This window comes from Misgurnus anguillicaudatus, chromosome 24 (assembly GCF_027580225.2).
Source record: "Misgurnus anguillicaudatus chromosome 24, ASM2758022v2, whole genome shotgun sequence".
In the NCBI taxonomy this organism is placed as follows: Eukaryota; Metazoa; Chordata; class Actinopteri; order Cypriniformes; family Cobitidae; genus Misgurnus; species Misgurnus anguillicaudatus.
Window position 1 is genome coordinate 9,073,385 of NC_073360.2, and position 23,624 is coordinate 9,097,008.

The window sequence follows — 23,624 nt, forward strand, 5'->3', positions numbered from 1 at the left end:
CACACAATAAAAAAGGTACAGAGTGTTGCTCTCTTTACTGTTTCGTATGATAAGGTTTTGTTTTTGGCTGGACTGTGTTGTTAGTGACATGATGTCATACAATAGAGATGAGTTATTACATATATAGAATAGTACCATTGACACCATGACGACTTTTTTCAACCTAAAAGATCAACATTCACAATGAGAAATGTCTGCAAACTGGACTAAAGCAGAGATCAGGTAGCTCAACACTGAAGCTGAGATCATTCACCAGCATGACAGAATAGCGCATCACACGCTTCTTATTATATTGTCATAAACTTAACCTGCACTTGCATGAGAGATAATTAGCAAACTTCAGATGCTGTGTAAAAAAACTACCAAGTGCAGGAATTGCATCACGTCTTTACGGGATCTTTACGGTCCTGTAAAGATGTGTGTGAATTAATGCACAGATTCAGGAAAATCATCGGCAGTGTGAATGAACCAAAAACTCAAGCGATCCCTGGACAAATCCCGGACGCATTTTCCATAATTCCGCAAAAAAATTTTATGTTCATGCACAATCTTAGCCCACAAATGAGTTAATTGAATACACCTGTGGCACGTTTAAGTTCAAACCGGTGCGTGTAACGTTTTGCTACGGTTTCCAGTAGGGGTGTAACGATTAACCGTGCAAATGTGCGTTTTCTCATTAAATGAATTTTAATGAATTACGGTGAAATCCCTGCACATACAAAAGCCAGGGGGCACTCTTGTGCAGAAACACCCTTTGTGCCATAGAAGAAGTAGCATTACTAACGTTATTCCAGGAAATGTCTATAAAAATATTTAAATCACTTTTCTTCAAATTGTTTCAGGTATTTTCCATAGACTGTAAAAAAAGATGGACGATGCTCGTTCGCTCTCTTTCACCCTCAGAAAAGGGTGTTCAACGCATCACCGTTTCTGTTTAAAAACGTTGTGCAACTTTTTGTCGGGGCTGAACGCAGCCCAAGATGCTCCAATGAAAGATATTGTTCACTGACTGAGTAGGACTCATTATTTTTGTTTGGTTGCTAAATTGCCGTGCTGCAATTGTCTTTTCATAAAGCCGCGAGACAAGCTCTCAGGTGTAATGATGAGTATTTGTGATGCTTAAAAAAAGAGTAGTCATGTTTATATTGTAAAGCACTGTAGAAGTAAATTTAAATTAAATGCAATTAAACACATGACACATAAAACAAGAAGTGAAGTTGATATTGATAGTGCATTCTCACACAACAATACAGGTCATATAGGTCAGATGAATGTTATTACATTCATATAGAATCATTATGTTTGCAATTATGTAGATTTTTTTTTACAAAATCTATACGCTGTCTCATAAATATGGCAAAGATGTACACAGATATAATGTGAAAGAATCTAAATGGTTCCTCTTGACATCTTCTGTAGGTTGAAATGGCTCAAGAAGGGCAGTATCTTAGCTCAATCCAACGGCTAGTGCAATGATGACAATGAGTAGACAAAGAGCCACACAACCCCCTATCAGGATCAACTTCTGTGGAGGAAATACAGTATTCAATTTCCTTCACAATATCATTTTCTAATCTATATGATTCATAAAATGACAAACCTTATAATAACTGTGTTATGCGTACAGTATTCTGCAAAATGTGATGTGACATGGCACACAGCTAAATACTTTTGAACAAATTCATGTTAATGCATGCACAGATTCTTGAAAATCATTGGCAGTGCAAATGAACTAAAATCAAACGTTCCCCAGACAAAGCCTGAGCACATTTTTCGTTTATTTTCCGTAATCTTTGTGTGAAAGGGGCTAAACCCTTTAACCTTTACACTGGTACCTTACAACTTTCTGAATGCTCCACATACTATTCTCATCTCTCACATTAGATGGAAAAAAGCAGCAGAAAAGAGACACAGGATGATTTTAAAAAAGTTTAATGGATTGGCTGTGCTTTATCTCACCGTCCTGTTTGTTTTCTGAACTTTAATAGCTGCTTTGGTTGTTTCTTTGGCCTTCTCCACATAATCCTGTGCACAGCTCACACTTATCTCTATATTATTCATCAACTTGCCCTGCAAGAATTACAGAAAAAGTCAAACTAAACCACTTTAATTTACTTGAACACATTCATGTATTTCAGCACACTCCAATAATAAAATTACGACCGTTTTATGGGTATAATAGATGTTGACATATAGCATGTTAAAAATTTTCTCATTGTATTTACACTTATGTTTTTAATCCAAAGTGACACAAATTTATCAGTATGGTCCTTGGGGATCAAACCCATGATCTTTTGCACTGCTAACCCAATCCTAGCAATGGGACTACCAGAACACTGTAACACAAAGCTACATCCCTTATCTGTGTAAGTACAATTGTGTTATCTGAATGACCCACAAATCTGAGAAAAATAAAATATTTAATTCAAAGCCATGGAAGGCAGTCATATTCTCTGACCTGGCTTTCTATCAGCATGGCCATCTGCATAAACATCTCATGCAGCTCATGGAGACTCTTCTCCAGACTGATGATTTCACTATGTCGCAGCTCAATCTCCTTCACGGCCTGTTCGGTGATGCTGGACTCTGTGACTATCTGCAAGGAAATGTGAAGCACTGACGTTTATACAGAGGGCACTTCATTCAAAAACTACTGTAAACATTATTGTAAAAATTGTCAGAAATACCCTGTAGATTTGTACAGTGTACGTTTCTACAACATTCATGTAAAAAAACTATAATTATTTTAACAGTAAAATTGTGATGTTTGTGATTTAGTAGTTTAAAACGTGGTTCCTGTAGCTCAATTGGTAACAGCGTAAATGACATGGGATCGATCCCAGGGAATGCATGCACTGTAGCCTATATCATAAAAACATCATGTAAAGAACACATTTTTTGTTTATATATCTGGGATCATTGATCTAAAAAAATCTCATAGGCAGGATTGGCAGCGTTCGGTATTAAATTGGTCATTTGTCTTATGATAAATCTGTTAAATGATTGCATTTCACTGCTGTCATGCACAGCAATTTTTAACATCACCACAAATTAACATAGGTGCCATGAATGATGAAAAGACCCAGGATCCAAGTGCAACCAGAATCTCAATTAAAAAAATAGACTCCAATAATCTATGTGATTTTGCCTAGCTTCTCGGTGAACTACAGCTCTGTGTGGTAAATGCCTCTCCATCTGAAAGGAGGTGATGGCGATTTACTTCTAATCACGGAAACCGGCTTTACTGATGAAACACGCATGAGAATCGCAGGTGATTTTTTTGCACAGCGCTAGGTTGGATCTTGCCTTACCCTGCCATAGGGAGATACAGTATATTGCTAGTTACATCTCAGAACTGTTGAGAGCATTAACAATGAAACACACACAAAAACGGACTAAAAATTGTAGGCTACATACATATGGGTCAAATTATTTTAAAAAACTACCATGAGAAGAGAGCAAATGACATCATGACAATCCCTGAGAATAAGAGATGACATTATTGTCATGTGTGAAAGATGCTGCACACTTCCACTCACCCCTGATGTAAAGACAGATGGACTGCCAGATTCCAACATGCTCTCCAAATCAACATCTGTTGTATTTATTCCTGCTGTACACACACAGACATAAACATGCTATCAGCAGCTTGCTGGTTTTATAGGACATTATGTACCAGTTTCACAGGTTTATTTTTTTAGTTAAATTAAAATGTTTAAGTCACTTTTATAAAACATTACTGGTGTGTATCTTGAGACAAAATTATGACACTGACATATTTTAAGATATGCAGAGCAAGTTATTTTCCGTTAAGACAACAAACACTCAAACATTCATTTTAGTCTGGGTCTAGCCTTAAGCGTTTTGAAACCGAGCAAATGGGTTCCAGTCATGTGAAGTCATAGAGGTGGTGGTAGGTAAACTTCATTTGCACATGTGTTTGTTAGATAATTGCGTCTATTTGTGACTGAACTGCTCTGTGAAAAGCCAACATTCACTGTGAGATACATGCATTTCAGTCAGTTTAAACACTCACACCTTGTATTTCTAAGAGACTGATAACTTTTCCTGCTATATACAATTAATGGACGAGGCGCAGGGAAGTTATCTGTCGAGTTTAACTGTCTCGAGTTTTTCTCGCGCTCCTCTGATGTCAATCACGTGGATGTGCGGCGCGTGCACGCACAGAGTGAAAGTTAGAAGAGCAAGATCCGATAAACATTTCTCAAACAATCAGAATAAAACATTCAACAGACCCATGGTATAACAATAAACTAAATATTCAATATTTTTTGGTTCACGTTGCAGGTAGCATGTCATTCTCCACGGCATCTCTAAACTCTTTCAATGTACTCAGTGTGAACCTTGTGTATGTGTGAAGGGAATGGGGTGCCAGTAAATGATCTGGCAAATTTAGGGATCTCTAGCAAATGCCAGTCTAGTTGCACAGTGCTGGGCTAAGTGTACAGGTCCTACTATAGGACGACTTGCCCATTTGCCACCTTCATTGAGTCTGTTTTTGACAGTTTGGTCAAAAAAACATGCACACCAAGAGCCTGCTGAAAGTCATTTTGTAGTGCTCCTTCTGTTCCTCCTTGCCAATACTGGTCCTGCTGCTGGGTTGTTGCCCTTCTACAGCCCTGTCCACCTCTTCTTGTGTAACAGCCTGCCTGTCTCCCGATATCTCCTTCATGCTCTTGAAACCATTTAGGGAGAAACACCAAACCTCCTAGCAATGCTAAATAAAGAAGTGACACCATGAAGAAGCAAAACTAAATGTGCACCCTGACTGGTTTGTAGGTACTGCCTTATGGTACAAGTAGTGAGAATGACCCTAATAAAACACAAAATTAGCGACATATCTGTCGATATCTGTATCTCTGGCCACCACCTTAAAACCTGAAAAGCTGAGAGAGGACATGTGACAAGATATTATTGTTTTTGCTTGCTTGTTTTCTCATGATTACAACTTCATTTTTCTCATGATCTTGAGATAACAGAAGTTGTTTTCTTGTTATCCTGACATAATCCAAATAACATAACATATGGGTCTTTGCTGTCACCATAAGTGTTCCCTTAATTTTTTTAAATGTAGGTATAGCAGCACAGTGGAGGATGACAGCTCCGCTTAAATTAAGTAATGTTGAAGTTTTGTGTCTTGTTAGCTTTATAATCTTTTATAATCTTTTGTCTGTGTCCATTGCATATCGCAACATTTTACTTCCTCCGAGGTTTAAGCTGTTTTTGGTCAGCATATCTACCTTGAATTGTTTTGCCAAGTGTTTAGTGTAAATGCAGATATTGAATACAAGTCGGTTTGAAAAAATAATTAAGCGGGGCGTTAAAAATATCAGATTCAGGCAACAAATCGAAATTGGGCATCAAGATCAGGAGTCTAAATCTGTCAGGACTCTGCCTTGAAGTCTTATGTTATATTTGTATTTTGTCATGGTGTCATCGTTGCGTTTGGGTTCATCTGTTCCTCAAGCCTCACAGAATGAACCTGCCAAGATTGAACCCAGCGACGGTGTCGGGGTCAGCTACAATGTTTGTCCAGCTGCCCGTCGCGGTGCGCCCTGTCTCGGATTGGCTGACCAGGCGGGCTCGAGTGCGGCTCTTTGCCGATCTATGGCAGGCCGTCGTTGAGTCCGATCCGGACCTTGAGGGGTTGGCTGCCTTGTCCGGGCCGATCCTTGGACTGGCCGCTGTCCAGTTTGCCTCGGCCTACGGGATGGCCGAGGCCGCGCAGTCCGCACCACCCACCGAGTCCGCGCAACCGACCCAGCCCGCGCAGCCACAGCCGGAGCCCGCGCAGCCACAGCCGGAGCCCGCGCAGCCACAGTCGGAGCCCGCGCAGCCCGCGCCCCCGACAGAGCCCGCGTTATTTTATTGTCTGATGTGTTCTTAGTCTTGTCATGTTAATTATCTGTCATGTTTTCTTGTCTTGTGTGTTCCCTTTTGGGACGCCAAGTGGCGTCCCTTGAGGGAGGGCTACTGTCAGGACTCTGCCTTGAAGTCTTATGTTATATTTGTATTTTGTCATGGTGGCAGAGTTCTGGCAGTCCCAGGCCTTATGTGGAGGTTCATGCCTTGTTTTTGTGTGTGGCATGAGCCTCCGGTGTCTTGTCTTTTGACCCCGCCCCGTCATTCTCCTGCTTATTAGTAATCATTGGTTTTCTCCCATTACCTGTTCCCACTCGTTATCCTGTTTGTTTTTTTCTATTTAATGTCATTGTATCCTTAGTTCTGTGCAGGTTCATTTTGTTCTGTTCCTCGTGTTCATGCTACCTTGCTAGTCAAGATACCAAGTCATAGTTGTAGTGTTATTCGTCTAGTTCATGTTTCATGTTTACCCCCTCATGGGTTTTTGTTTGTAAATAAAGTGTTTTCTGTTTTTCCCCAACATTGTTGCGTTTGGGTTCATCTGTTCCTCAAGCCTCACAAAATCCAGCCTAAAAGACATCACAGCTAGCAATGCAGATCAGAGCAAAAACCAACCCATGAGGTCGAGGGAATTTGTTGAAGATGTGTTTTACTGTATGCTTTAAAAGCCCAGCCTTACACCCGCTCTGACTGGACTTCACACATACACCAACATCTCATGCTCTCGTAGCATACAGAACAAACAGGTCTGTGGTTGATGGGACTGCATTATATCCTGCCACATCTTGACAGACCTAGGTCCTCCAGGTTCCTGCCTATCAGCACTGCCCCCCCCCCCAGGGTTGTGCTTTCTCCACAACTCGTCTTCCAATATACAAATGACGGTGCTGCTAAAAACCCTCTGTCAAGCTCCTGAAATTTGCAGACAACACTACGGTCATCAGCCTCATCCAGTCTGCTTATAGACTGGAGGTTAAACAGCTGGCTTTCTGGTGCACTCACAAAAACCTAAAGCTCAACACATTAAAACAGTGGAGATGATTCAGGAGAAACCCCCAACCATCATGAACAGCACTGTGGCAACAATGGAGTCATTCAGGCTCCTGGGCACCAGCATCTCTCAAAACCTGAAGTGGGACAATGACCTTGACTCCATTGCAAAAAGACCCAGCAGAGGTTGTGCTTCCTCCACAACAGGAGCTGCTGAAACTCGACCATCATCTAATCTGTCCTATGCACATCTTTAACTGTCTGGTTTGGTTCAGCTACCAAATCAGATATCAGGAGACTACAACAGATAGCCAGGTTGACTGAAAAGATCATTGGTTCCTCCTGCCCAACATCTTTACACCTCCACATTTAGAAACGGTCTAATTTCCAACTATATGGTAGGCGAGAAACAGTATATGACAAAAGAAGTGTCAGAATAAAAGTACTCATAAAAGAGTGGGTGGAAAGTACCTGGATTATGTACTTTTTCCCATTGTATTTTGAAGAGTGCATTCAATGGACACTTTAATATCCCATGACGCCATGAGTGAGGATTTGGGAATGGAGATGACGTAATCCAATTGAAACTGGTAAGTCACATGACAATTACAACATAGGGAATATAGCTCATAGAACATAAACATCATTCACACAGACCTCTGGTCCCAGAAAATACCCGTAAAATTAACAGACAAGCGTCTGTGTGAACAAAAACTCGTTCCGTTAATCTTCTGGGATCGTTGCCGGAAAGAGGACCTAGTAAGATACGCGGGTAACCCTCTGTGTGAACAAAAAGCCGCAAGAATGCCGTAATGGGCGTGTCGAAGTGAGGACGCACATCATCACAACACAAGTTATGGTTCAGCTCCTTACAACGAGATATTGTATATGTTGCTCCTTACAACATGCATATAAACATTCATCACGAGAAATGTTGCAAACTAGATTGACGCAGTAATCAGGAAATTATAAATGACACACATAAACAATGACGCACGTGCCGTAGTTAGGACGCGCGTGTCATGGCTACATGAAGTTGGTTCAACTCTTTAAAATGAGGGATTTACAACATTCACAACGAGAAATGTCAGCAAACTGGACTAAAGCAGATATCAGGTAAGTTAGCTCATTACTTACTGCGTTGAAACGGAGATCATTCAGCAGCATAAAAGAATATCGCGTCACGTGCTCATTTAAGCTATAATAAACGAAAATACCCGCGCGTCATCCCAACAAGTTGTTCAGCTCCTCAAAATGCGGGTTTTAAATGCATATAAACAATCCCGATGAGAAATGTCTGAAAACTGTATTAAAGCAGAGCTCAGGGAACTCGTCAAATATCCACTCTGAAGCTGAGATCATTCACCAGCATTACAACGGTGCGTCACGCGCTCCTTAATAATCTTATCATAAACAAAAGTGCACGCGAGTGGTTCTTGGAGGGAGAAATAATATATAATATGCAAACTTCAGACGCTGCGTAGAAGAGAGGGCGGGACTTTCAATAGGTCACGTGTCTTTCCGGGACCGTCACATGCCGGGTAAACTTGGCAGTGTGAATGAAAAAAAATCTAACTATTCCGGAAAAATCCAGGATTCATATGCCGTGTATTTTACAGAATTTTTGTTTGAAAAGGGCTATATAAACATACATTTTTGAGCTCATTAACTATTGAAATATTTATAAATAAATATATTTATATAACTGTTTAAACCATTACCTTTTAGTGTATTTAATATGTACATACATTGGGCAATAACACACAGCCTGCAAGCCTATAGTGGTGCCTTTTAGTATTTGCAGTGAAACAATCACTTCTTCATGTGGACTTATTTACTCTCTCTCTTTGTCAGTTGTTATGTGTGGCTCTATACAGTACTCACTTATCTCCAAATGTCTCTGGATGTGACCTTTACAGCGCTCCCTGTAGTCTGATTGTATTGCATTATAATCTGACATCACTTCAACAAATTTACATGACAGGATGGAGTGCTGAAAAAAAGCGCAACATATTTTACTGATGTAGATAGGGGAAGATTTCTGTCACAATACGGTTAGTGAAGTCGTCGTACTCTGAGTGATCTCACCTGGTTTTTGCGTATTCTCAGATTCACTGTCTCCTCATGCTCTACGGTCTGCTTGATATCTGCAAAAACACAAAAGTCACTTTCATTCATTCACTGACAATATAAAAATCAGCTGCATTACTTTTGTACCAACTATTAGGCTAGAGCTAGAAAACAAAACAGACACTCTTTATGACATACTTAAAACATAGAAAAACATTAAAGAATTAATTTATTGCACATATTATACTGAATATTTCTAAAAAAAAAAAAAGTATTTACTTTCTGCTACTTACTTAAAGTTGCAATGAAATTAAAATGAAAAACTGTAATTTGTTTTGAAATATTGTTGTATTCCTTATTTTTTTTATTAATGTGGCCTCATAATCTTTAATCAAAAACGCAAATCTACTCCCCTCCTCCAAACGATCTCTCTTTACTTCCGGTCACATGGTATGGCAGGTGGACAGGGTCCGGGAAAAGATCACAGCGATTAGCAAATAGCAACATGACCCAACATCAAACGATCCAATCAGTTCTCCATGAATTCAAGTCCAGCCCTACCATTTCTTTCATTTCAGAAGCCGTTTCACTCGGATACACGTCACCACAGGGAAATAAGATAATCGCTACTTCTGTTTCATAGTGACTTTAACTGATTTAAGGTTATGTGTTGATGTACTGGCACTAGGGGTTTGCTCTGGGAGCCTCAATCACCTCTGATCTTTTTGAAAAAGGCCAAAGAAAATTGCCTAGTGGAATTTACAAGCTGCTCTTGACCCCAAACATATGGATATAAAAGGAGATGGTGTGCGCCATTCATTTAGACTTGTTCTTTAGAGACAAATGCATGTGCATCCCACCACCTATTCTGCAATATGTCATAGTGGTTTAGTTTCCATCTATAGCTGCTGGATAAAAGGTGCATTCAGTGTACGACATCCCCAGTGTACCATAACATTTGTTTCTTAAGTTGAAATTGCATAAAACACCTTTATTCAAAGGTGTTTTAGCTACTGCGCATGCTAGTGTTGTAGTCAAGACCACCTAAACCGAGACCAAGACAGGCCGAGACCGTGACAAGACCAAGACTTTAAAGGGTCAAGACCAAGTCAAGACCAAGACAGGCCAAGACCAAGTCAAGACCAAGACCAGTGTAAGTCACTGCGTTAAAACACTTATGATAAAATGTGGAATATGCATATGATTAGGCACTTCTTGTCTGTGTGTGTGTGTGTGTGTGTGTGTGTGTGTGCGCGCGCGTGTGCATGCATGCATGTGTGAGTGTGTGTATGCCATCAGAGAAGTTGATAAAAAGGCATTGCAGATATGTGGAGTTTATCTTTGTCTATAAGCAAATAAAAGTGAACAAACACTAAAGAGCTGAAATGAACTTAACCATTTATTCTGAACTGTCTTTCCATAAATTGCCATCCACTTAACACAATGCAGGTGTTTTTAGCAATAATATTAGAAAAATTGTCATTGGGAGAGACTTAAACAATGCTTAAACAATGTTCATCATATGCAAAACCTGAATAAACTGCATAAAATTAATGATAAAAAATAAATTTGATGTGCCATAGTTGTGGTCTTGACCAGTCTTGAAATAAAATTCTGAGTCCTCTTTGTCTGAGACCAAGTAAAAAGCGGTTGATTCCAAGACGAGACCAAGACCTTTAAAAAGTGGAGAACTACAACACTAGCGCATGCACATGTGTTGACAACTGCCTCACGCAAGTATAGATCCATCCCCCAGAGAATCAGCAGTCTTTATCAATTTATGATTGGATCTTTTAACTGGAAGGTAAGACTTCTGTTACCAGAGCGGCCATATTGAGCGTTACATTGTCCCCTATTCATAGTAAGAGAGCTCAATCTTGTTATATCCAATATCATGAACTGCAAATAATTCTCTTCAGTACAATTTTTCTTCTATTAATTGCATCTTGGACTTTTGGTCCTTATTCATCCTAAATGATCTTTGGGTCCTGACTTTAATTTCCATACACATCATTGTTGGTCAAGCCGTCTCAGCCCTGTGTTCCTCCCAAAAAGACAATTCTATGATCTTTTGTCCTGGATATACATTTTCAGTCAAAAAAAACATGTGGTCCACAGTATTTTCCTAAATTGTCAAGGCACTAAAATAACTGCACAAGGGTTTGACTGACCCTTGAACTTTGAATCTCTGAAAGAACTCAAGCAACAAGTGGCTCCTTGTGCATGACACCCAGGTGAAAACTAGACACATTTTATAGTGTGTTCTGGATGAGGGACTCACTGTTTAATTTGGAGTGTACTTCATAAGCCAGCTTCTTGATATCTGTCATAAGCTCCTCCAATTCAGCTTGTGTTTCTGTTAAAAATAGGAAAATGTGAGACAACGAGACTGAACACAAACTTAGAAAAAAGTCTTTCTGTGTTTCACACTTCACGGTTGTTGGAATAGCACAAGCACATTCTTTTCCTACTTTTCTGTCTATCATTTACATCAGAGATACTCAACTTCAGTGTCTGAAAGGGACACAAAGGGCCAAAGGTTATTAATGTGTATATATACGTACATTGCTGCTTGAAAGTTTGTGAACCCTCCAGACATGGTCATTGTTTTTGTGTAAAAAAATGTTTGACCTTATCAAATGTACATTCAACCTAATTTGTAAAGCAGACCTTTTCAAATTATGGACACAAACAAATAGTATATAAAAATATTTTGTCATTATTTAACAAAATTGGTTTATCTCACACACAAAAAAAGAAAATGTGACTTGTGCAAAAGTATATTAACCCTTTTATTTAGTAGCTTGTGGCACTTCCTTTACAGCTCTTCAACCAAACATCTTCTGTAACCACTGACCAGTCTCTTGTTTGATTTTTGCCCAAATCTCCTTGCAGAACTCAGTCAGTTGAGAAAGGCTGGAGTGACATCATCATCGGAACGTCAGATTGTCAGTGCTCAGACCACACTGCACACTGCAACAATTATGTTTGCATAGCTGGCACCACGCATGCTGGACACCATCTGAGCCAAACAAGTTTATGTTTAAGGGGTTCACAAACTTTCAAGCTGCCTGTAAAAACCAGGCTAAAGTCTCAAAATCAAATTCTTAGATAACAAGCATAAAAGTTTGATTTCACTCATTCATTTCACATTGATTTCATTCTTTGACATGATCTTACTCTGTCAATATTAATGATATAAAGATTATATTTTCACAGAAAGTTCTTAACATTATGTAGGATGGTTTGACAAGCATATATGTGTAAAGCACCACTGCTGCGGTAGTGGGGAAAATTTAGGTGGAAAAGTGGACGGTCTTAAAGCACTTCCAAATAGTTATGTAGGATTGTACTGTTCTGGGGGAAATGGCTTGGAGAATGGTATTTTGGAGAGGCGTTGAGGAGGGATTTGAATGGGTGGTTTATTGGAATATCAGTTCTGAATAGTGAGGTGCCCGGGTTGAATGTGGGTCTGCATCTGGAGCCAGCCCCTGAATTTCTGGAAGGCAAAACGATAGAGGAAGTTAGCTATTAGGTTTTTGGAGCTGGGAACGTGTTTCGCTGTTATGATAAATATTGAGCAGAAGAGGCAGTAATGCAGGAGAAAGAGAACAGCCTTTATTAATGCAGTGCATGGTTGCTTCTTTGTCGCATTGCACTGTGATGCTGTTTGTGAACCATTCTTTTCTCCATAAAAATGCTGCGACAACTAGAGGATACAGCTCGAATAATGCTGTGGATGATAGTGGCTGTGGTAAGTTTAGCAGATGGGGGGCCATGTGGACGCTAATCAGCGACCTTGGTAAAACCAACCAAAGCCAGTGGAGGGGGCTGTGTCAGTATACAATTGAGAATCGTTAGGGAGAGAAGCCAGATTGTTGTAGAAAAAGGATAGACCTTTCCATTGTTTCAGGAAGATTATCGATAAACTGAGCTTGTTGTGGACTGAAGACTCAAGAGAGGAGATGTGAAATTATATGGTGGCCTTGCAGGATTATATGCATCATGATGTTTAAGTGGCCGATGTAATGATAGCAGCTTGTGTTTGGAACAGTTAGGACTGTCTGTGAGGGTGGATATGACCAGAATTATCCTGTCAATTTTCCGATAGTTTTGATTAGTGTAATAGTTTATATAATAGTGTGGTAATGAGTTTGGATAATAGTGTGGTATTTGAAGTTGAGACAAATAAGGCTGTTTATGCTTGGAAATGGGGAATTATATGGGGCTGAAAAGACAATAATTAATCATTTAATTTTGGGTAAATGCTTCTGACTCTGCTACTGTTCAGACGCTCATGCTTACTGCTCTGCGCTTTGCTGTATCGCTTTTTATATTTTATGTTATAATTTTAACTTCAGCAAATCAGCATAGTGCTCAAACAACAAAGCTTGGCATCAACGTTAAATTACAAACATTCGGGACTGGAGGATTACAAAAAAGTGGAATTTTTCATCCGTCTAGCCTCCCACCGCCATCAGCTTACATTCCAGAAGGAAAAACACAGCAGCCTTCATTCAAAAGGATAAGAAAAAGAAATGCCTCAACAAAAATCTACGTGCTGCACAAACTGCCACAGACTTTTACAAAGGATTGCTGTTCTTGAAACAAAGTTACTTACAGGACTACCAAACCAGATGGAACACACAACAGAGCTTCGTCATCATGGACACCCTCAGCATACAGCCGGTGAGTCCCATGAATCTAATGATCAACACACTAATCAATGGTACAAACAGGGAGCTAGACCCAAAATCACTAGAGAAATCAGACTGTCACGAGCATCACATTTTGCCGCAGTAGCTTCCTCTACCCCAGATACAGCTATGACAAGGATTGCAAACACTGACTTTCTACCACCACCTATACATCTTGAGAACAGATTTGAAGTATTAATGAATATGAGTGAGGAATCCCCAAATGTAATAAATGTGATTGAACACCGATCAAATCAGCCAGTAGCTAACACTGATGCTAACTGCCGCTCAAGATCGAGCAGACAGCGGCACTCCGAGAACAGAACTCTGATATTGGGTGACTCAGTTATCAGAAACATTAGCAACAGGGACTCAACTACGTGCTGCCTTCCACAAGCAACTGTTTAGGATGTAAACAGGGAACTTCAGAACATTCTGATGAAACATAAGACTGTAAATCGAGTTGTCATTCATGTGGGGAAGAATGATATTTACAAAGAGCAATCTGAACTCCTTAAGAGGGATTTCATCAAACTTTTTGAAAGATTCAGAACAGTGAAAGTTCAGCCGTTCATCAGTGGACCACTTCCAGCTAGAGGTCTACACGGGTCCAAAAATTCCTACCCGAACCTGATCAGACCCGTAAATCTGCTACACTGAACCGACCCGGACCTATCTGTTGTTTTGAAAGCTGGACCCGGAACCGACCTGGACCCGTCTATTATTTAAAAGCTGGACCCGGATCCGACGCGGACCCGTCTATTATTTAAAATCTGGACCCGAACCCGTCTGGGAAGACACAGACCCGACCGGCAAATATTCTTTAGCTAAATGTTATTAAACAAGTCAATAAACAAGTAGCGAAAATTAAACTTTTTGTCTTACCCATAGAAGTTAGTCTTCTTCCTCCTTGTACCTGACTGTGTGATGCACAATCCTTATTTCCAAGAAAGTTCCATCCATGTTATTCCTCTCTTGACGATTGAAATGTTTAATGCTTATTCCAGCTTTAAAAGTCCACTTTACAGTCATTGTGATTAATAACGCAGTTTTACATTTGTTGTGTATCGGATCAACTTGCTTAATAATGTTTGCCCATTTGGATTATATTAACGATTGCTTGTTCAGTGCCATGGCTGCTTTCGTTAGCTTTACTTCTTTGCTATCATCTCGGTGCTCTTTAAGCAGAGTCGCGAAAACTTTAGATATAACAGCAAGATGGTCAATTTATAATATTATTATAAATATTAGAGATGTCAGTCCAAAATGCACGGTACGACGGAATAGCTCCTGACTGGTAGCCAGAGAAACATTAATAGAGCACATGCACGTTAGCTGCCTGGTTGGAGCAACCAAATATAAACTTTTTAACGCAATTTTAACGTCATAGAAAAAATTTATGCGACAGTTTTTGTTGCTGTTTTTGAAATATTTTATTTAAATGTGAGTGTGTGTTCTCCAAGTCCGATCGACCTTGGGTATTACCCACAATGTTAAACAGACCCGGGACCCGAAGTAATAGATTGAGACCCGACCCGGACCCAGCTGATCATTTAAAATACGGGTCTCGGGTCTTCGGGTCTTCCGTGTAGACCTCTACTTCCAGCAAGAGGAACAAATAAGTTTTCACGGTTGCTTGGACTTAACCCATGGCTGCAAAAAACCTGCAACATAAAGGGACTGAACTTTATCAACAACTTCAACCTTTTCTGGAGTCAGAGACAACTATTTAAACAGGATGGCATCCACCCAAACAGACTGGGTGCAAGAGGGCTAAAGGACAATATCTATTTCTCCCTTCATCATCCTTCAGCAGTGTGTGCCAATCCACTCAACCTGAATGGCACACACACACCTGGACAGAGTATGAATGACCACAGGACTTCTCTTCAGCACCTGAATGGACATGCCGTTGACATATCCCACAAGGAAAGAGATAACACCACGCAGCCAAAACAACCACTGCTCATGGACACAATCTCAGCTGAGCCCTGCCCACAGAGCTCACCACAGTCAGACTGTGTCAGATTAGAACTGCTCCAAGATTCAGCACCCAAGGACGACTTTCTGGAAAACAGCCAAGGAAACCAAAGCAACATATCACAGCCTCCGGTCACATCAGAGCAACAGGACTCCTCACTAGATATGTCATTTCTCTCTCAGATAATGCATGCATTGCGGTTATATCCTCGCACACTGCAGATAATGCAGGGGTTGGGCGGGTCAAGTAATAAAAAAACATTCTGATAAATTGCGGGTGGATGCAATAAATCCTAATGATGGAAAATCAACTACATTGTCTAGGCATGTGATATTTACTGGGTCTGAAACATGACAGACACAATAATTTTAAGTAAATGTACTTAAAAGCAGCATACTTCAGTGTTTGGGTCTGGTGGAGATTATTTAAAAAAGGTCTGGGTGGTGGGTATATTTATTTTAAAAAGGGGATTTGGGTAAGATTAGAACTAATTCGTGCATCTCTAATTTATTGGCTTTATTATTATCACATTTCAAATAAAGTCCATTGGAAAAAATTCAAACCCGAATCGGAGCTGTGTTAAAGCAACACTATGTAGTTTTTTTTACCTTTAAATAATGTCTCTAAAATTATTTCAGTGATAGAACAACTTTTAACTGGACAAACTCTACTGTTGCTGCAACCTGACCAGCCTCCTAAACTGAAAAAAATGATTCATTGAATTTAATCAATTTTTTTTAAGGTAAGTGGTTGCAATCAATTTATTTAAGCTACATTTAAACAAAAAAGATTAGTAAAGCAAAGTAAAATATAAAACTTTTGTTTAAATGTAGCTTAAATAAATTTATTGCAACCACTTACCTTAAAAAAATTGATTAAATTCAATGAATCATTTTTTTCAGTGTAGCTGCTACAAGCACACTCTGAAAGTGGCGGTGGAGGGTAGGAAACACAGCCCCGCCCCTCCAGCCGCCTGCAGAAGAGTGTCTGATACCAGGCACTGTTGCGCTTTTCAACCACATGGGGGAGATGTAAGTCATTTTTACATGGAAACTTTAAAGGGATAGTTCGGCCAAAAACGACACCAAACCCACTATTCACTCACCCCCAAGCTGTCCAAGTTGCAACTGTCCATCGTTTTTCAGACAAACACATTTTCGGATATTTTAGAAAATATTTTAGATCTTTCCGTTGACCAAATGCAATGCCAGGGGGTCCAGCAACAGTCCACGACCCTCAAGTCCAAAAAAAGCGCGTCCATCCTCCACAAATCAAATCCAAACGGCTCCAGGACGACAAACAAAGGTCCCCCGAGGGCAATCCGTGCGGTGTTGTTGTAGAAATATCCATATTTAAAATGTTATTAACGTAATTAAATACCTTCTGGTAGCGCCGCCATTTTAGAGTCATCCGCATTCAGGATGAGCGCTTACGCATCATACAGCGGTTTCTCTGCTGCTGCTCTGTCCCCCGCCCTCCGATTTGTCATACGTCACTAAGAAAAGTGCGTACACTACGCTAATACTCTCTCCTGAGTCTAAGATGGCGGCGCTACCGGAAGGTATTTAATTACGTTAATAACATTTTACATATGGATATTTCTACAACAACACCGCACGGATTACCCTCAGAAGACCTTTGTTTATCATCCTGGAGCCGTTTGGATTTAATTTGTGAAGGATGGACGCACTTTTTTTGGACTTGAAGGTCGTGGACTATTGCTGGACCCCGTAACATTACATTTAATCAACAGAAAGATCTAAAATATTTTCTAAAATATCCAAAAATGTGTTTGTCTGAAAAACGATGGACATATGCAACTTGGACAGCTTGGGGGTGAGTAAATAATGGGTTTAATATCGTTTTTGGCCGAACTATCCCTTTAATATAAACTGCATTGAGAACAGAGGGGAAATAGTTGCAGTTCCAATCTGCTCACATAGTCTGATGTGTATTGATTCATTTGTTTTTTCACACTGGTGGTTTATTTCACAACACAACAGGTATAATGAAATATAATGTATTTCAGGGTGAGGGGGTGTTTGTCTTCATCTCATAATACAGCTGGAGAGAGCTGTTCATCCCAAACCAGACAGGAAATATTTTCTCACAAGCATTAGTTGACTGTGGATCTTCATCAGTTGGAATGACTGTGATTTTCATATATCCATCTTTGTGAGTTTACTGATGTTGTGGAACAAATTTACTCTCACCTGGGTTTGAAGATGCCAGTATTGTGCTGTGATTTCTCTTTACTTCTTCAACTTTCTCAGCCAACGAGTTGATGGATCCTTGAATTTCTTTCACCTAAAAAACATAACACAAGACTAAGCAAACATGAGCAACAGCTTCAGCATCACTACATGAAACTTCTTCTTAGGAAAACAAGACAACATTATAAGAAAACAAACAAACCACAAGCTTATCTCTTTTATATACATGATGTCTCTGTTCCCTACCTTCAGGGAACAACGGTTACATCCATAAGCAAGACATTCCCTTTCAGTCAGCCACTACAACGTCCCGCCGTGACCGACGAATTAGGAATCCCTACCAAAGTGCCACAGAAGGCTACCCCTCCAGTGCCCTAAGCCTTCCACCCCTTATTTTACTTAGGTGGAACAGGGCCTTTTGCAGAGATGGCCGGTCACTGCTGTTCCAATCCAACCTACTCAGCAACTGTGGGATTTTACAATATGGAATAACGCATAGGGTTTTACTGCATATTGAGGTCTTGGGTGGATATTTAATAAGACGACTCTGGTACAGAGACCGCAGAGATAACTCTGCTGAGGGAAAAACGTGGGCTTAGTTTTTACTCCACGGATATTACACACATGGGATCCCCCCTGCTCATATGGATGCCAAGACTTTCATAGGTTTTCAAGAATTTGTAGGCATCAGACATTTGTAGGCTCACCACCTGATCTCTAAAAAAAGTGATGGGAACCTTGGGCAAGTAGCTGGGCTGGTGTCTCAGTGTTACACTGGAGTCAGTTGGCCCAAATTGTAGGCACAAACCGTCGACCGAGAATGCTGTTCCAAATTGGATGCGGGTGCCATATTGTGCCCCATCCCTGAGAAAGAAGGTCCTTTCTCAGTGGAATCCACCAGTGGGGTGCTGTCGCAAGAAGCCAAGCTATGGTGGGCCAATACGGCAGAACTAGTAGGACCAGCTCCTCATCCTCCCTGACTTTGCACATTGTCTGTGCAAGAAGGCTCACTGGGGGGAATGCGTATTTGTAAAGACCCAGAGGAGGCAATGAGAGGTTTCTGGAGAGGCAAACAGGTCTACTTGTGCTACTCCGAACTGTCTCCAAATCAGCTGGAGCGTGCAATAGAGGGTCAGTGTCTGGACATCACTCTTGCACCCCTTCTGGATGTCCATGGATTTGCTAAAAAGGTTCAGTGTATGAACGTCTGTTTGGTACACCTTATGGGCGTCTGTGGATGTGCAGTACAGGTGCAGCGTATGAACGTCAGACAACAAACCCCTATTGGACCGTCTGTGGACATGCAAAACAGGGTGAGTGACTGGACAACACTCTTGCACCCCTTCTGGATATCCGTGGATGTGCTTAAAAGGTTCAGTGTATGAACATCCTTTATTTTACCTTATGGGCGTTTGTGGACGTGCAAAACAGGTTCAGCATATGAACCTCAGACTACAACCCCTTATGGATGTCTGTGGACATGCAAAACAGAGTCAGTGCCTGGACATCACTCTTACACCCCTTTTGAATGCCCATGGATGTGCTAAAAAGGTTGAGTGTAGTCTGATTGGTTCACCTTATGGGCGTCTGTGTACGTGCAGTACAGGTTCAGCGTATGAACGGCAGACTACAACCCCCTATGGACGTTTGTGGACATGAAAAACAGGGTCAATGACTGAACGTCACTCTTGCAACTTTTTTGGATGTCTGTGGATGTGCTAAAAAGGTTCAGTGTATGAACGTTTGTTTGGTTCACCTTATGGGTTTCTGTGGACGTGCTGTACAGGTTCAACGTGTGTACGTCAGACAACAAACCACTATTGGACCGTCTGTAGACATGCAAAACAGGGTCAGTGTCTTGACGTCACTCTTGCACCCCTTTTGCATGTCTGTGGATGTGCAATACAGGTTCACTGTATGAACGTCAGACTATGATCCCGTATGGATGTCTGTGGACATACAAAACAGGTTCAATATCTGAACATCTATTTGGTATACTTTATGGACGGCCGTGGTCCATGGACATGCAAAATAAGATTAGTGTATGAACATCTTACTAACAGTGACACCTCATCGCCCGCACGATTGAGCATACCCGGGATGTGATGACACGAAGGGACCTCAGGTTCTTCTGACTCCACAGGTGGAGATGGCGGGCAAGTTGCAATTGGAGCGTCTACCTCCCTGATGGTCGCAGTTTTGTATGTACAGACTAGAAGATCTTTGCCCTGTAGCTCGCCTTCATTTTCTTATTTAGAGCAGAGTCCCATTCGTTTGAATAGAAATGGTGGGGTTTATGACTTGTACTGCAGCCAGCCACCAGGGGGCAATCAAAGAGCCAGAGGCTTCACTTTTCAAGACGTATGAGGCACACCCGGAATGAACCAAAAATCAGACAAATCCCAGACGCAATTTCCGTGTATTTTTTGTAATCTGTGTGTGAAAAGGGCTAAAGTAATAGAGAGAATACTGTACACAGTCGATATGTTTATATCTCACCTGCTCAAAGAAGTCCTCCATGAAGCCTGTTTCAGTATAAACAGGCTCCTCAACCTCCTCCCCTGGGACTTTTCCCTAAGAAATATAATACATTAGTTATACACAAGCAATGTTGGATTATTTGCAATGCTAATGTGGAATCTAAGGGTTCTTCACAATACTTAAAAACTGATGTTTCCTCACTCCCCCATCCTCAAGCCCATGACCTCCAAACCGATCAAGCTTAGCCAAGGCCTGTGTTTAATGCCCTTCTTTTGCTAACCTTCCTCCATCTCATTCAGTCAGACGTACGTCATTGCTTACGATTCACGAGTGCACACACTACTGGCGTAACTCTTTCAATGAGTTTAAATGGAGAGCCCTACACACGTGATCACACAGGGGGAAATTAAGTGAAAACCCTGCAGGTGTGTTCAAAAGATTTCTGTATTACATCAATGACAATGTACTGAGACAGCGATTCAGAAACTGCACACATAGGTACAGCACATATAAGAAGCTAGAGCCCTGCACGGGCCAAAAACTCCAGCCCTAACCCGGCCCTACCCGACCCCAGCCTGACAATGCCTGCAATTTTTTCAGCCCAAACCCGACCCGAGACCAATTTCAATCACTTTTAAAGCGTAACTAAACCCCTGGTCAGAGCCTGACTCCACCCACTGGCAATATTTGAAAAATTCAAGAAAAGTGGGCAGATCCCAACGGAGATAGAGGGGACGAACCAAGCTCGTACCAAGTGTGTGGTGAGATCGTAACAAGGGCGTGGTGAGCTTGAACCTGCTTACGTCACGAGTCATTTTTTGGACCCAACATCCAATAGGAAAATTCAACTGCAGTAGCCACCGTTTAACCTGAAGAGGGCAGCACTCAGATGTTTTACACCATATATTGTAGTATTGAAACACTTTATATCCAAATGTCAAAAAAAGTACTAAAATCAATGAACAGCACTAATGATCTTACAGATCATTAACTAAAAAAAGTTGGTTTAGGGTTTAGTTACTCTTTAAGCTCTCTCTGATGCGCGCGCTTTTTGATGCATGCTCTCTCTCTTGGATGCGCGCTCTCAGATACGCGCTGTCTCTACACACGCAAACACACATAGACACAATGAGGAGAGACGCTAAAATAAGCCCGAGCCCGACCCGAGCCCGGTCTGTAAAAAAAACTGCCCGAGCCCGGCCCAAATGGGCTTAGCCTGTCGGGCCCCGACGGGCTTGCAGTGCTCTACAAGAAGCTACTGGTCAGACTGATCTTCGTCTTCTGTCTCTTTACAGAGATCTGGCTGCGCTGTGCCTGCAGCAGTCAGGATTTTAACTTTTCCGAGCTGTTTGTCCCACAAAACCTTCAGACAAGACGAAAGGCAGAAGATTGTATTTTTACACATATAAAAGAGGAATTGATGATGTGCAGTGATTCAACAGTACAAGCCCATCTACTCCCGCCATTAGTTTACTTTTTCCATACTGGTCAGTGTTTACTTTCTAGGACAAGATGAAGATGCTGTGTGTGTGTGTGTGTGTGTGTGTGTGTGTGTGTGTGTAGGGAGTCTCTCTAAACCTAAAGCACATGCAAGCAAATGCAAGCACACCCACGCACACACACAGTAGATTTTAGCTGTTGACATGAATAAATCAATAGATGAAACAAGACAGAGAGAATCTCTCGTGTTTGTTCAGTGGTCAAGACTAGTCAATGATTATAAGTACTGTGCTGCTCTCAGATCAGCCAACAGTTCGGATCCAGAGAGAAAGGAAATATAAATTAAATACTGACCACACAACCATGTAGCTTGAAATAAATCTTTCATATGTCATAACTTTTTTGTTTATACTAGAAGCGTCAGGTCAGTAATTTACTTTAAGTACTTTTTAAAATAAAACGCCTAACCCTAAAACGTATATCTTTTGTACATCAGCTTCTAACACACAAATCCAGTTTATAATGATGAATTTTGATGTATGTTATAATGTGCTTCTAAGTGATGAACAGAGAATGATTGTGTTAAACACATGATCAGACACTGGTCTCAGTTAAACCCATGTTGTGTGTTCTGACACTCATCGGGTATGAACTGATGTTCCTATAGAGCATTATTCATAATATTCATCTTGAAAGAATTGACAGAAGCTAAATGAGAGTATTAGGATTTTACTCACCTGTCTGAGTTCTTGTATGCGATCCTTCATGTTTTATTAGAGCAGGTAAGATGAGGTAGTAAGCGCCTGCTCAGTAAACTTAACCTCTGCTTACCTGCTCAGTTAACTTAACCCCCACCTCTTCTGCTCAGTTAATAACATTGCATTTGGAAAACGCTTTTATCCAAAACCACTTACAGTGCTTTACAAGTTAACTCTTTCACCGCCATTGACGAGATATCTCGTCAATTATGAGAAAACGCTTCCCCGCCAATGACGAGATTTTCCGTCTTTCTGCAATACCGCTATTATCCACCAGGTGGCAACTTTTTAAACCCGGAAGTATTGCCCTATGGCAAGCGGCTGCATGTCCGTGTCTGTTTTAAAGATCGCTCTGAATGGGATCTCCGGCACAAAAATGGAATTATCTCTGCTTTTTGCTCAAAATGTGGTGTTTTTGCAGAAACCTACACATATTCAAAAGCTGATTACAAAAGAACCACTGAAGGTAGGATGAAACTTTTTTTTTGTTTGAAAGCAGAGGGTCTGTTTTGTATGTTTATATATTTAAAGAAGAACATTTTCTGGAAGGCATTAAACATTGGTGAAAATCATGAAAAACGCTGGCGCTGGCTGGCAACTTTTTTTAAAAACGCTGGCAGTGAAAGAGTTAACTTAGACTTTTTCCTCACCTTCTCGGATAACTTAAACCCTGCTTTACCTGGGCTGCGTTCCCCGAAACCTTCTTAGCTCTACGTCGTTCTTAAGTTGTACCTTAAGCTGTACCTTATCATTAATACGTGTTTCCCAAAACGTTCTTAGTTATGTATACCTTCTGTAAGTCATACGTTCGGAAGTTTGGTCTGGAGCACTCTTAGCTTTACCTTATCCCACTTGACTCCGCTAGGGGCCATCACTGTGATAAAAGCTTGTGTAGATTGCAGTCTATAACTAAATAGTTGTAAAAAAAAGAATAAAACATTCACATAATTAGACATCATTACACTGATGGTTGATTTTTAATTATTATTTTTCCAAAGGAACATCAGCTGTGAACTATTATTATAGGCTAAAGAAACTATTAAAAAAAAGATTTTGGGTGGAGGAGTTGGTGAAACTATGGCAGGCAGCTATACACCCTAAAAAAACAAAC

General features: G+C 40.7%; 1 protein-coding gene across 2 annotated transcripts; it reads right to left on the reverse strand.

Annotated features, from left to right (window-relative positions):
* Positions 1-16: 16 nt before the first annotated feature.
* Positions 17-22,724, reverse strand: stx1a (syntaxin 1A (brain)). Of its 2 annotated transcripts, none has more exons than XM_055195899.2 (10): positions 22,493-22,724; positions 20,334-20,408; positions 17,835-17,928; positions 11,225-11,299; positions 8,962-9,020; positions 8,758-8,866; positions 3,540-3,610; positions 2,459-2,596; positions 1,960-2,070; positions 17-1,525 (listed from the first exon to the last, which is right to left on the reverse strand). In XM_055195899.2, the coding sequence occupies exons 1-10, from the start codon at positions 22,520-22,522 to the stop codon at positions 1,448-1,450; spliced, it is 840 nt and encodes a 279-aa protein (XP_055051874.2). In that variant the 5' UTR covers positions 22,523-22,724; the 3' UTR covers positions 17-1,447. The 2 variants fall into 2 exon arrangements, with proteins under 2 accessions (XP_055051874.2, XP_055051873.2); XM_055195898.2 differs by having other exon boundaries at positions 3,540-3,613; positions 22,493-22,707.
* Positions 22,725-23,624: the final 900 nt, after the last annotated feature.

Bases quoted from the DNA above. Each gene is read 5' to 3' on its own strand.
- stx1a (XM_055195898.2), bottom strand. From the start codon at position 22,522: ATGAAGGATCGCATACAAGAACTCAGACAG. The intron at 17,929-20,333 runs GTGAGATATAAA...TATGTTTTTTAG, and splicing joins TGGAGGACTTCTTTGAGCAG to GTGAAAGAAATTCAAGGATC. The intron at 3,614-8,757 runs GTGAGTACTGTA...GTGTGTGTACAG, and splicing joins CCAGAGACATTTGGAGATAA to CAGGAATAAATACAACAGAT.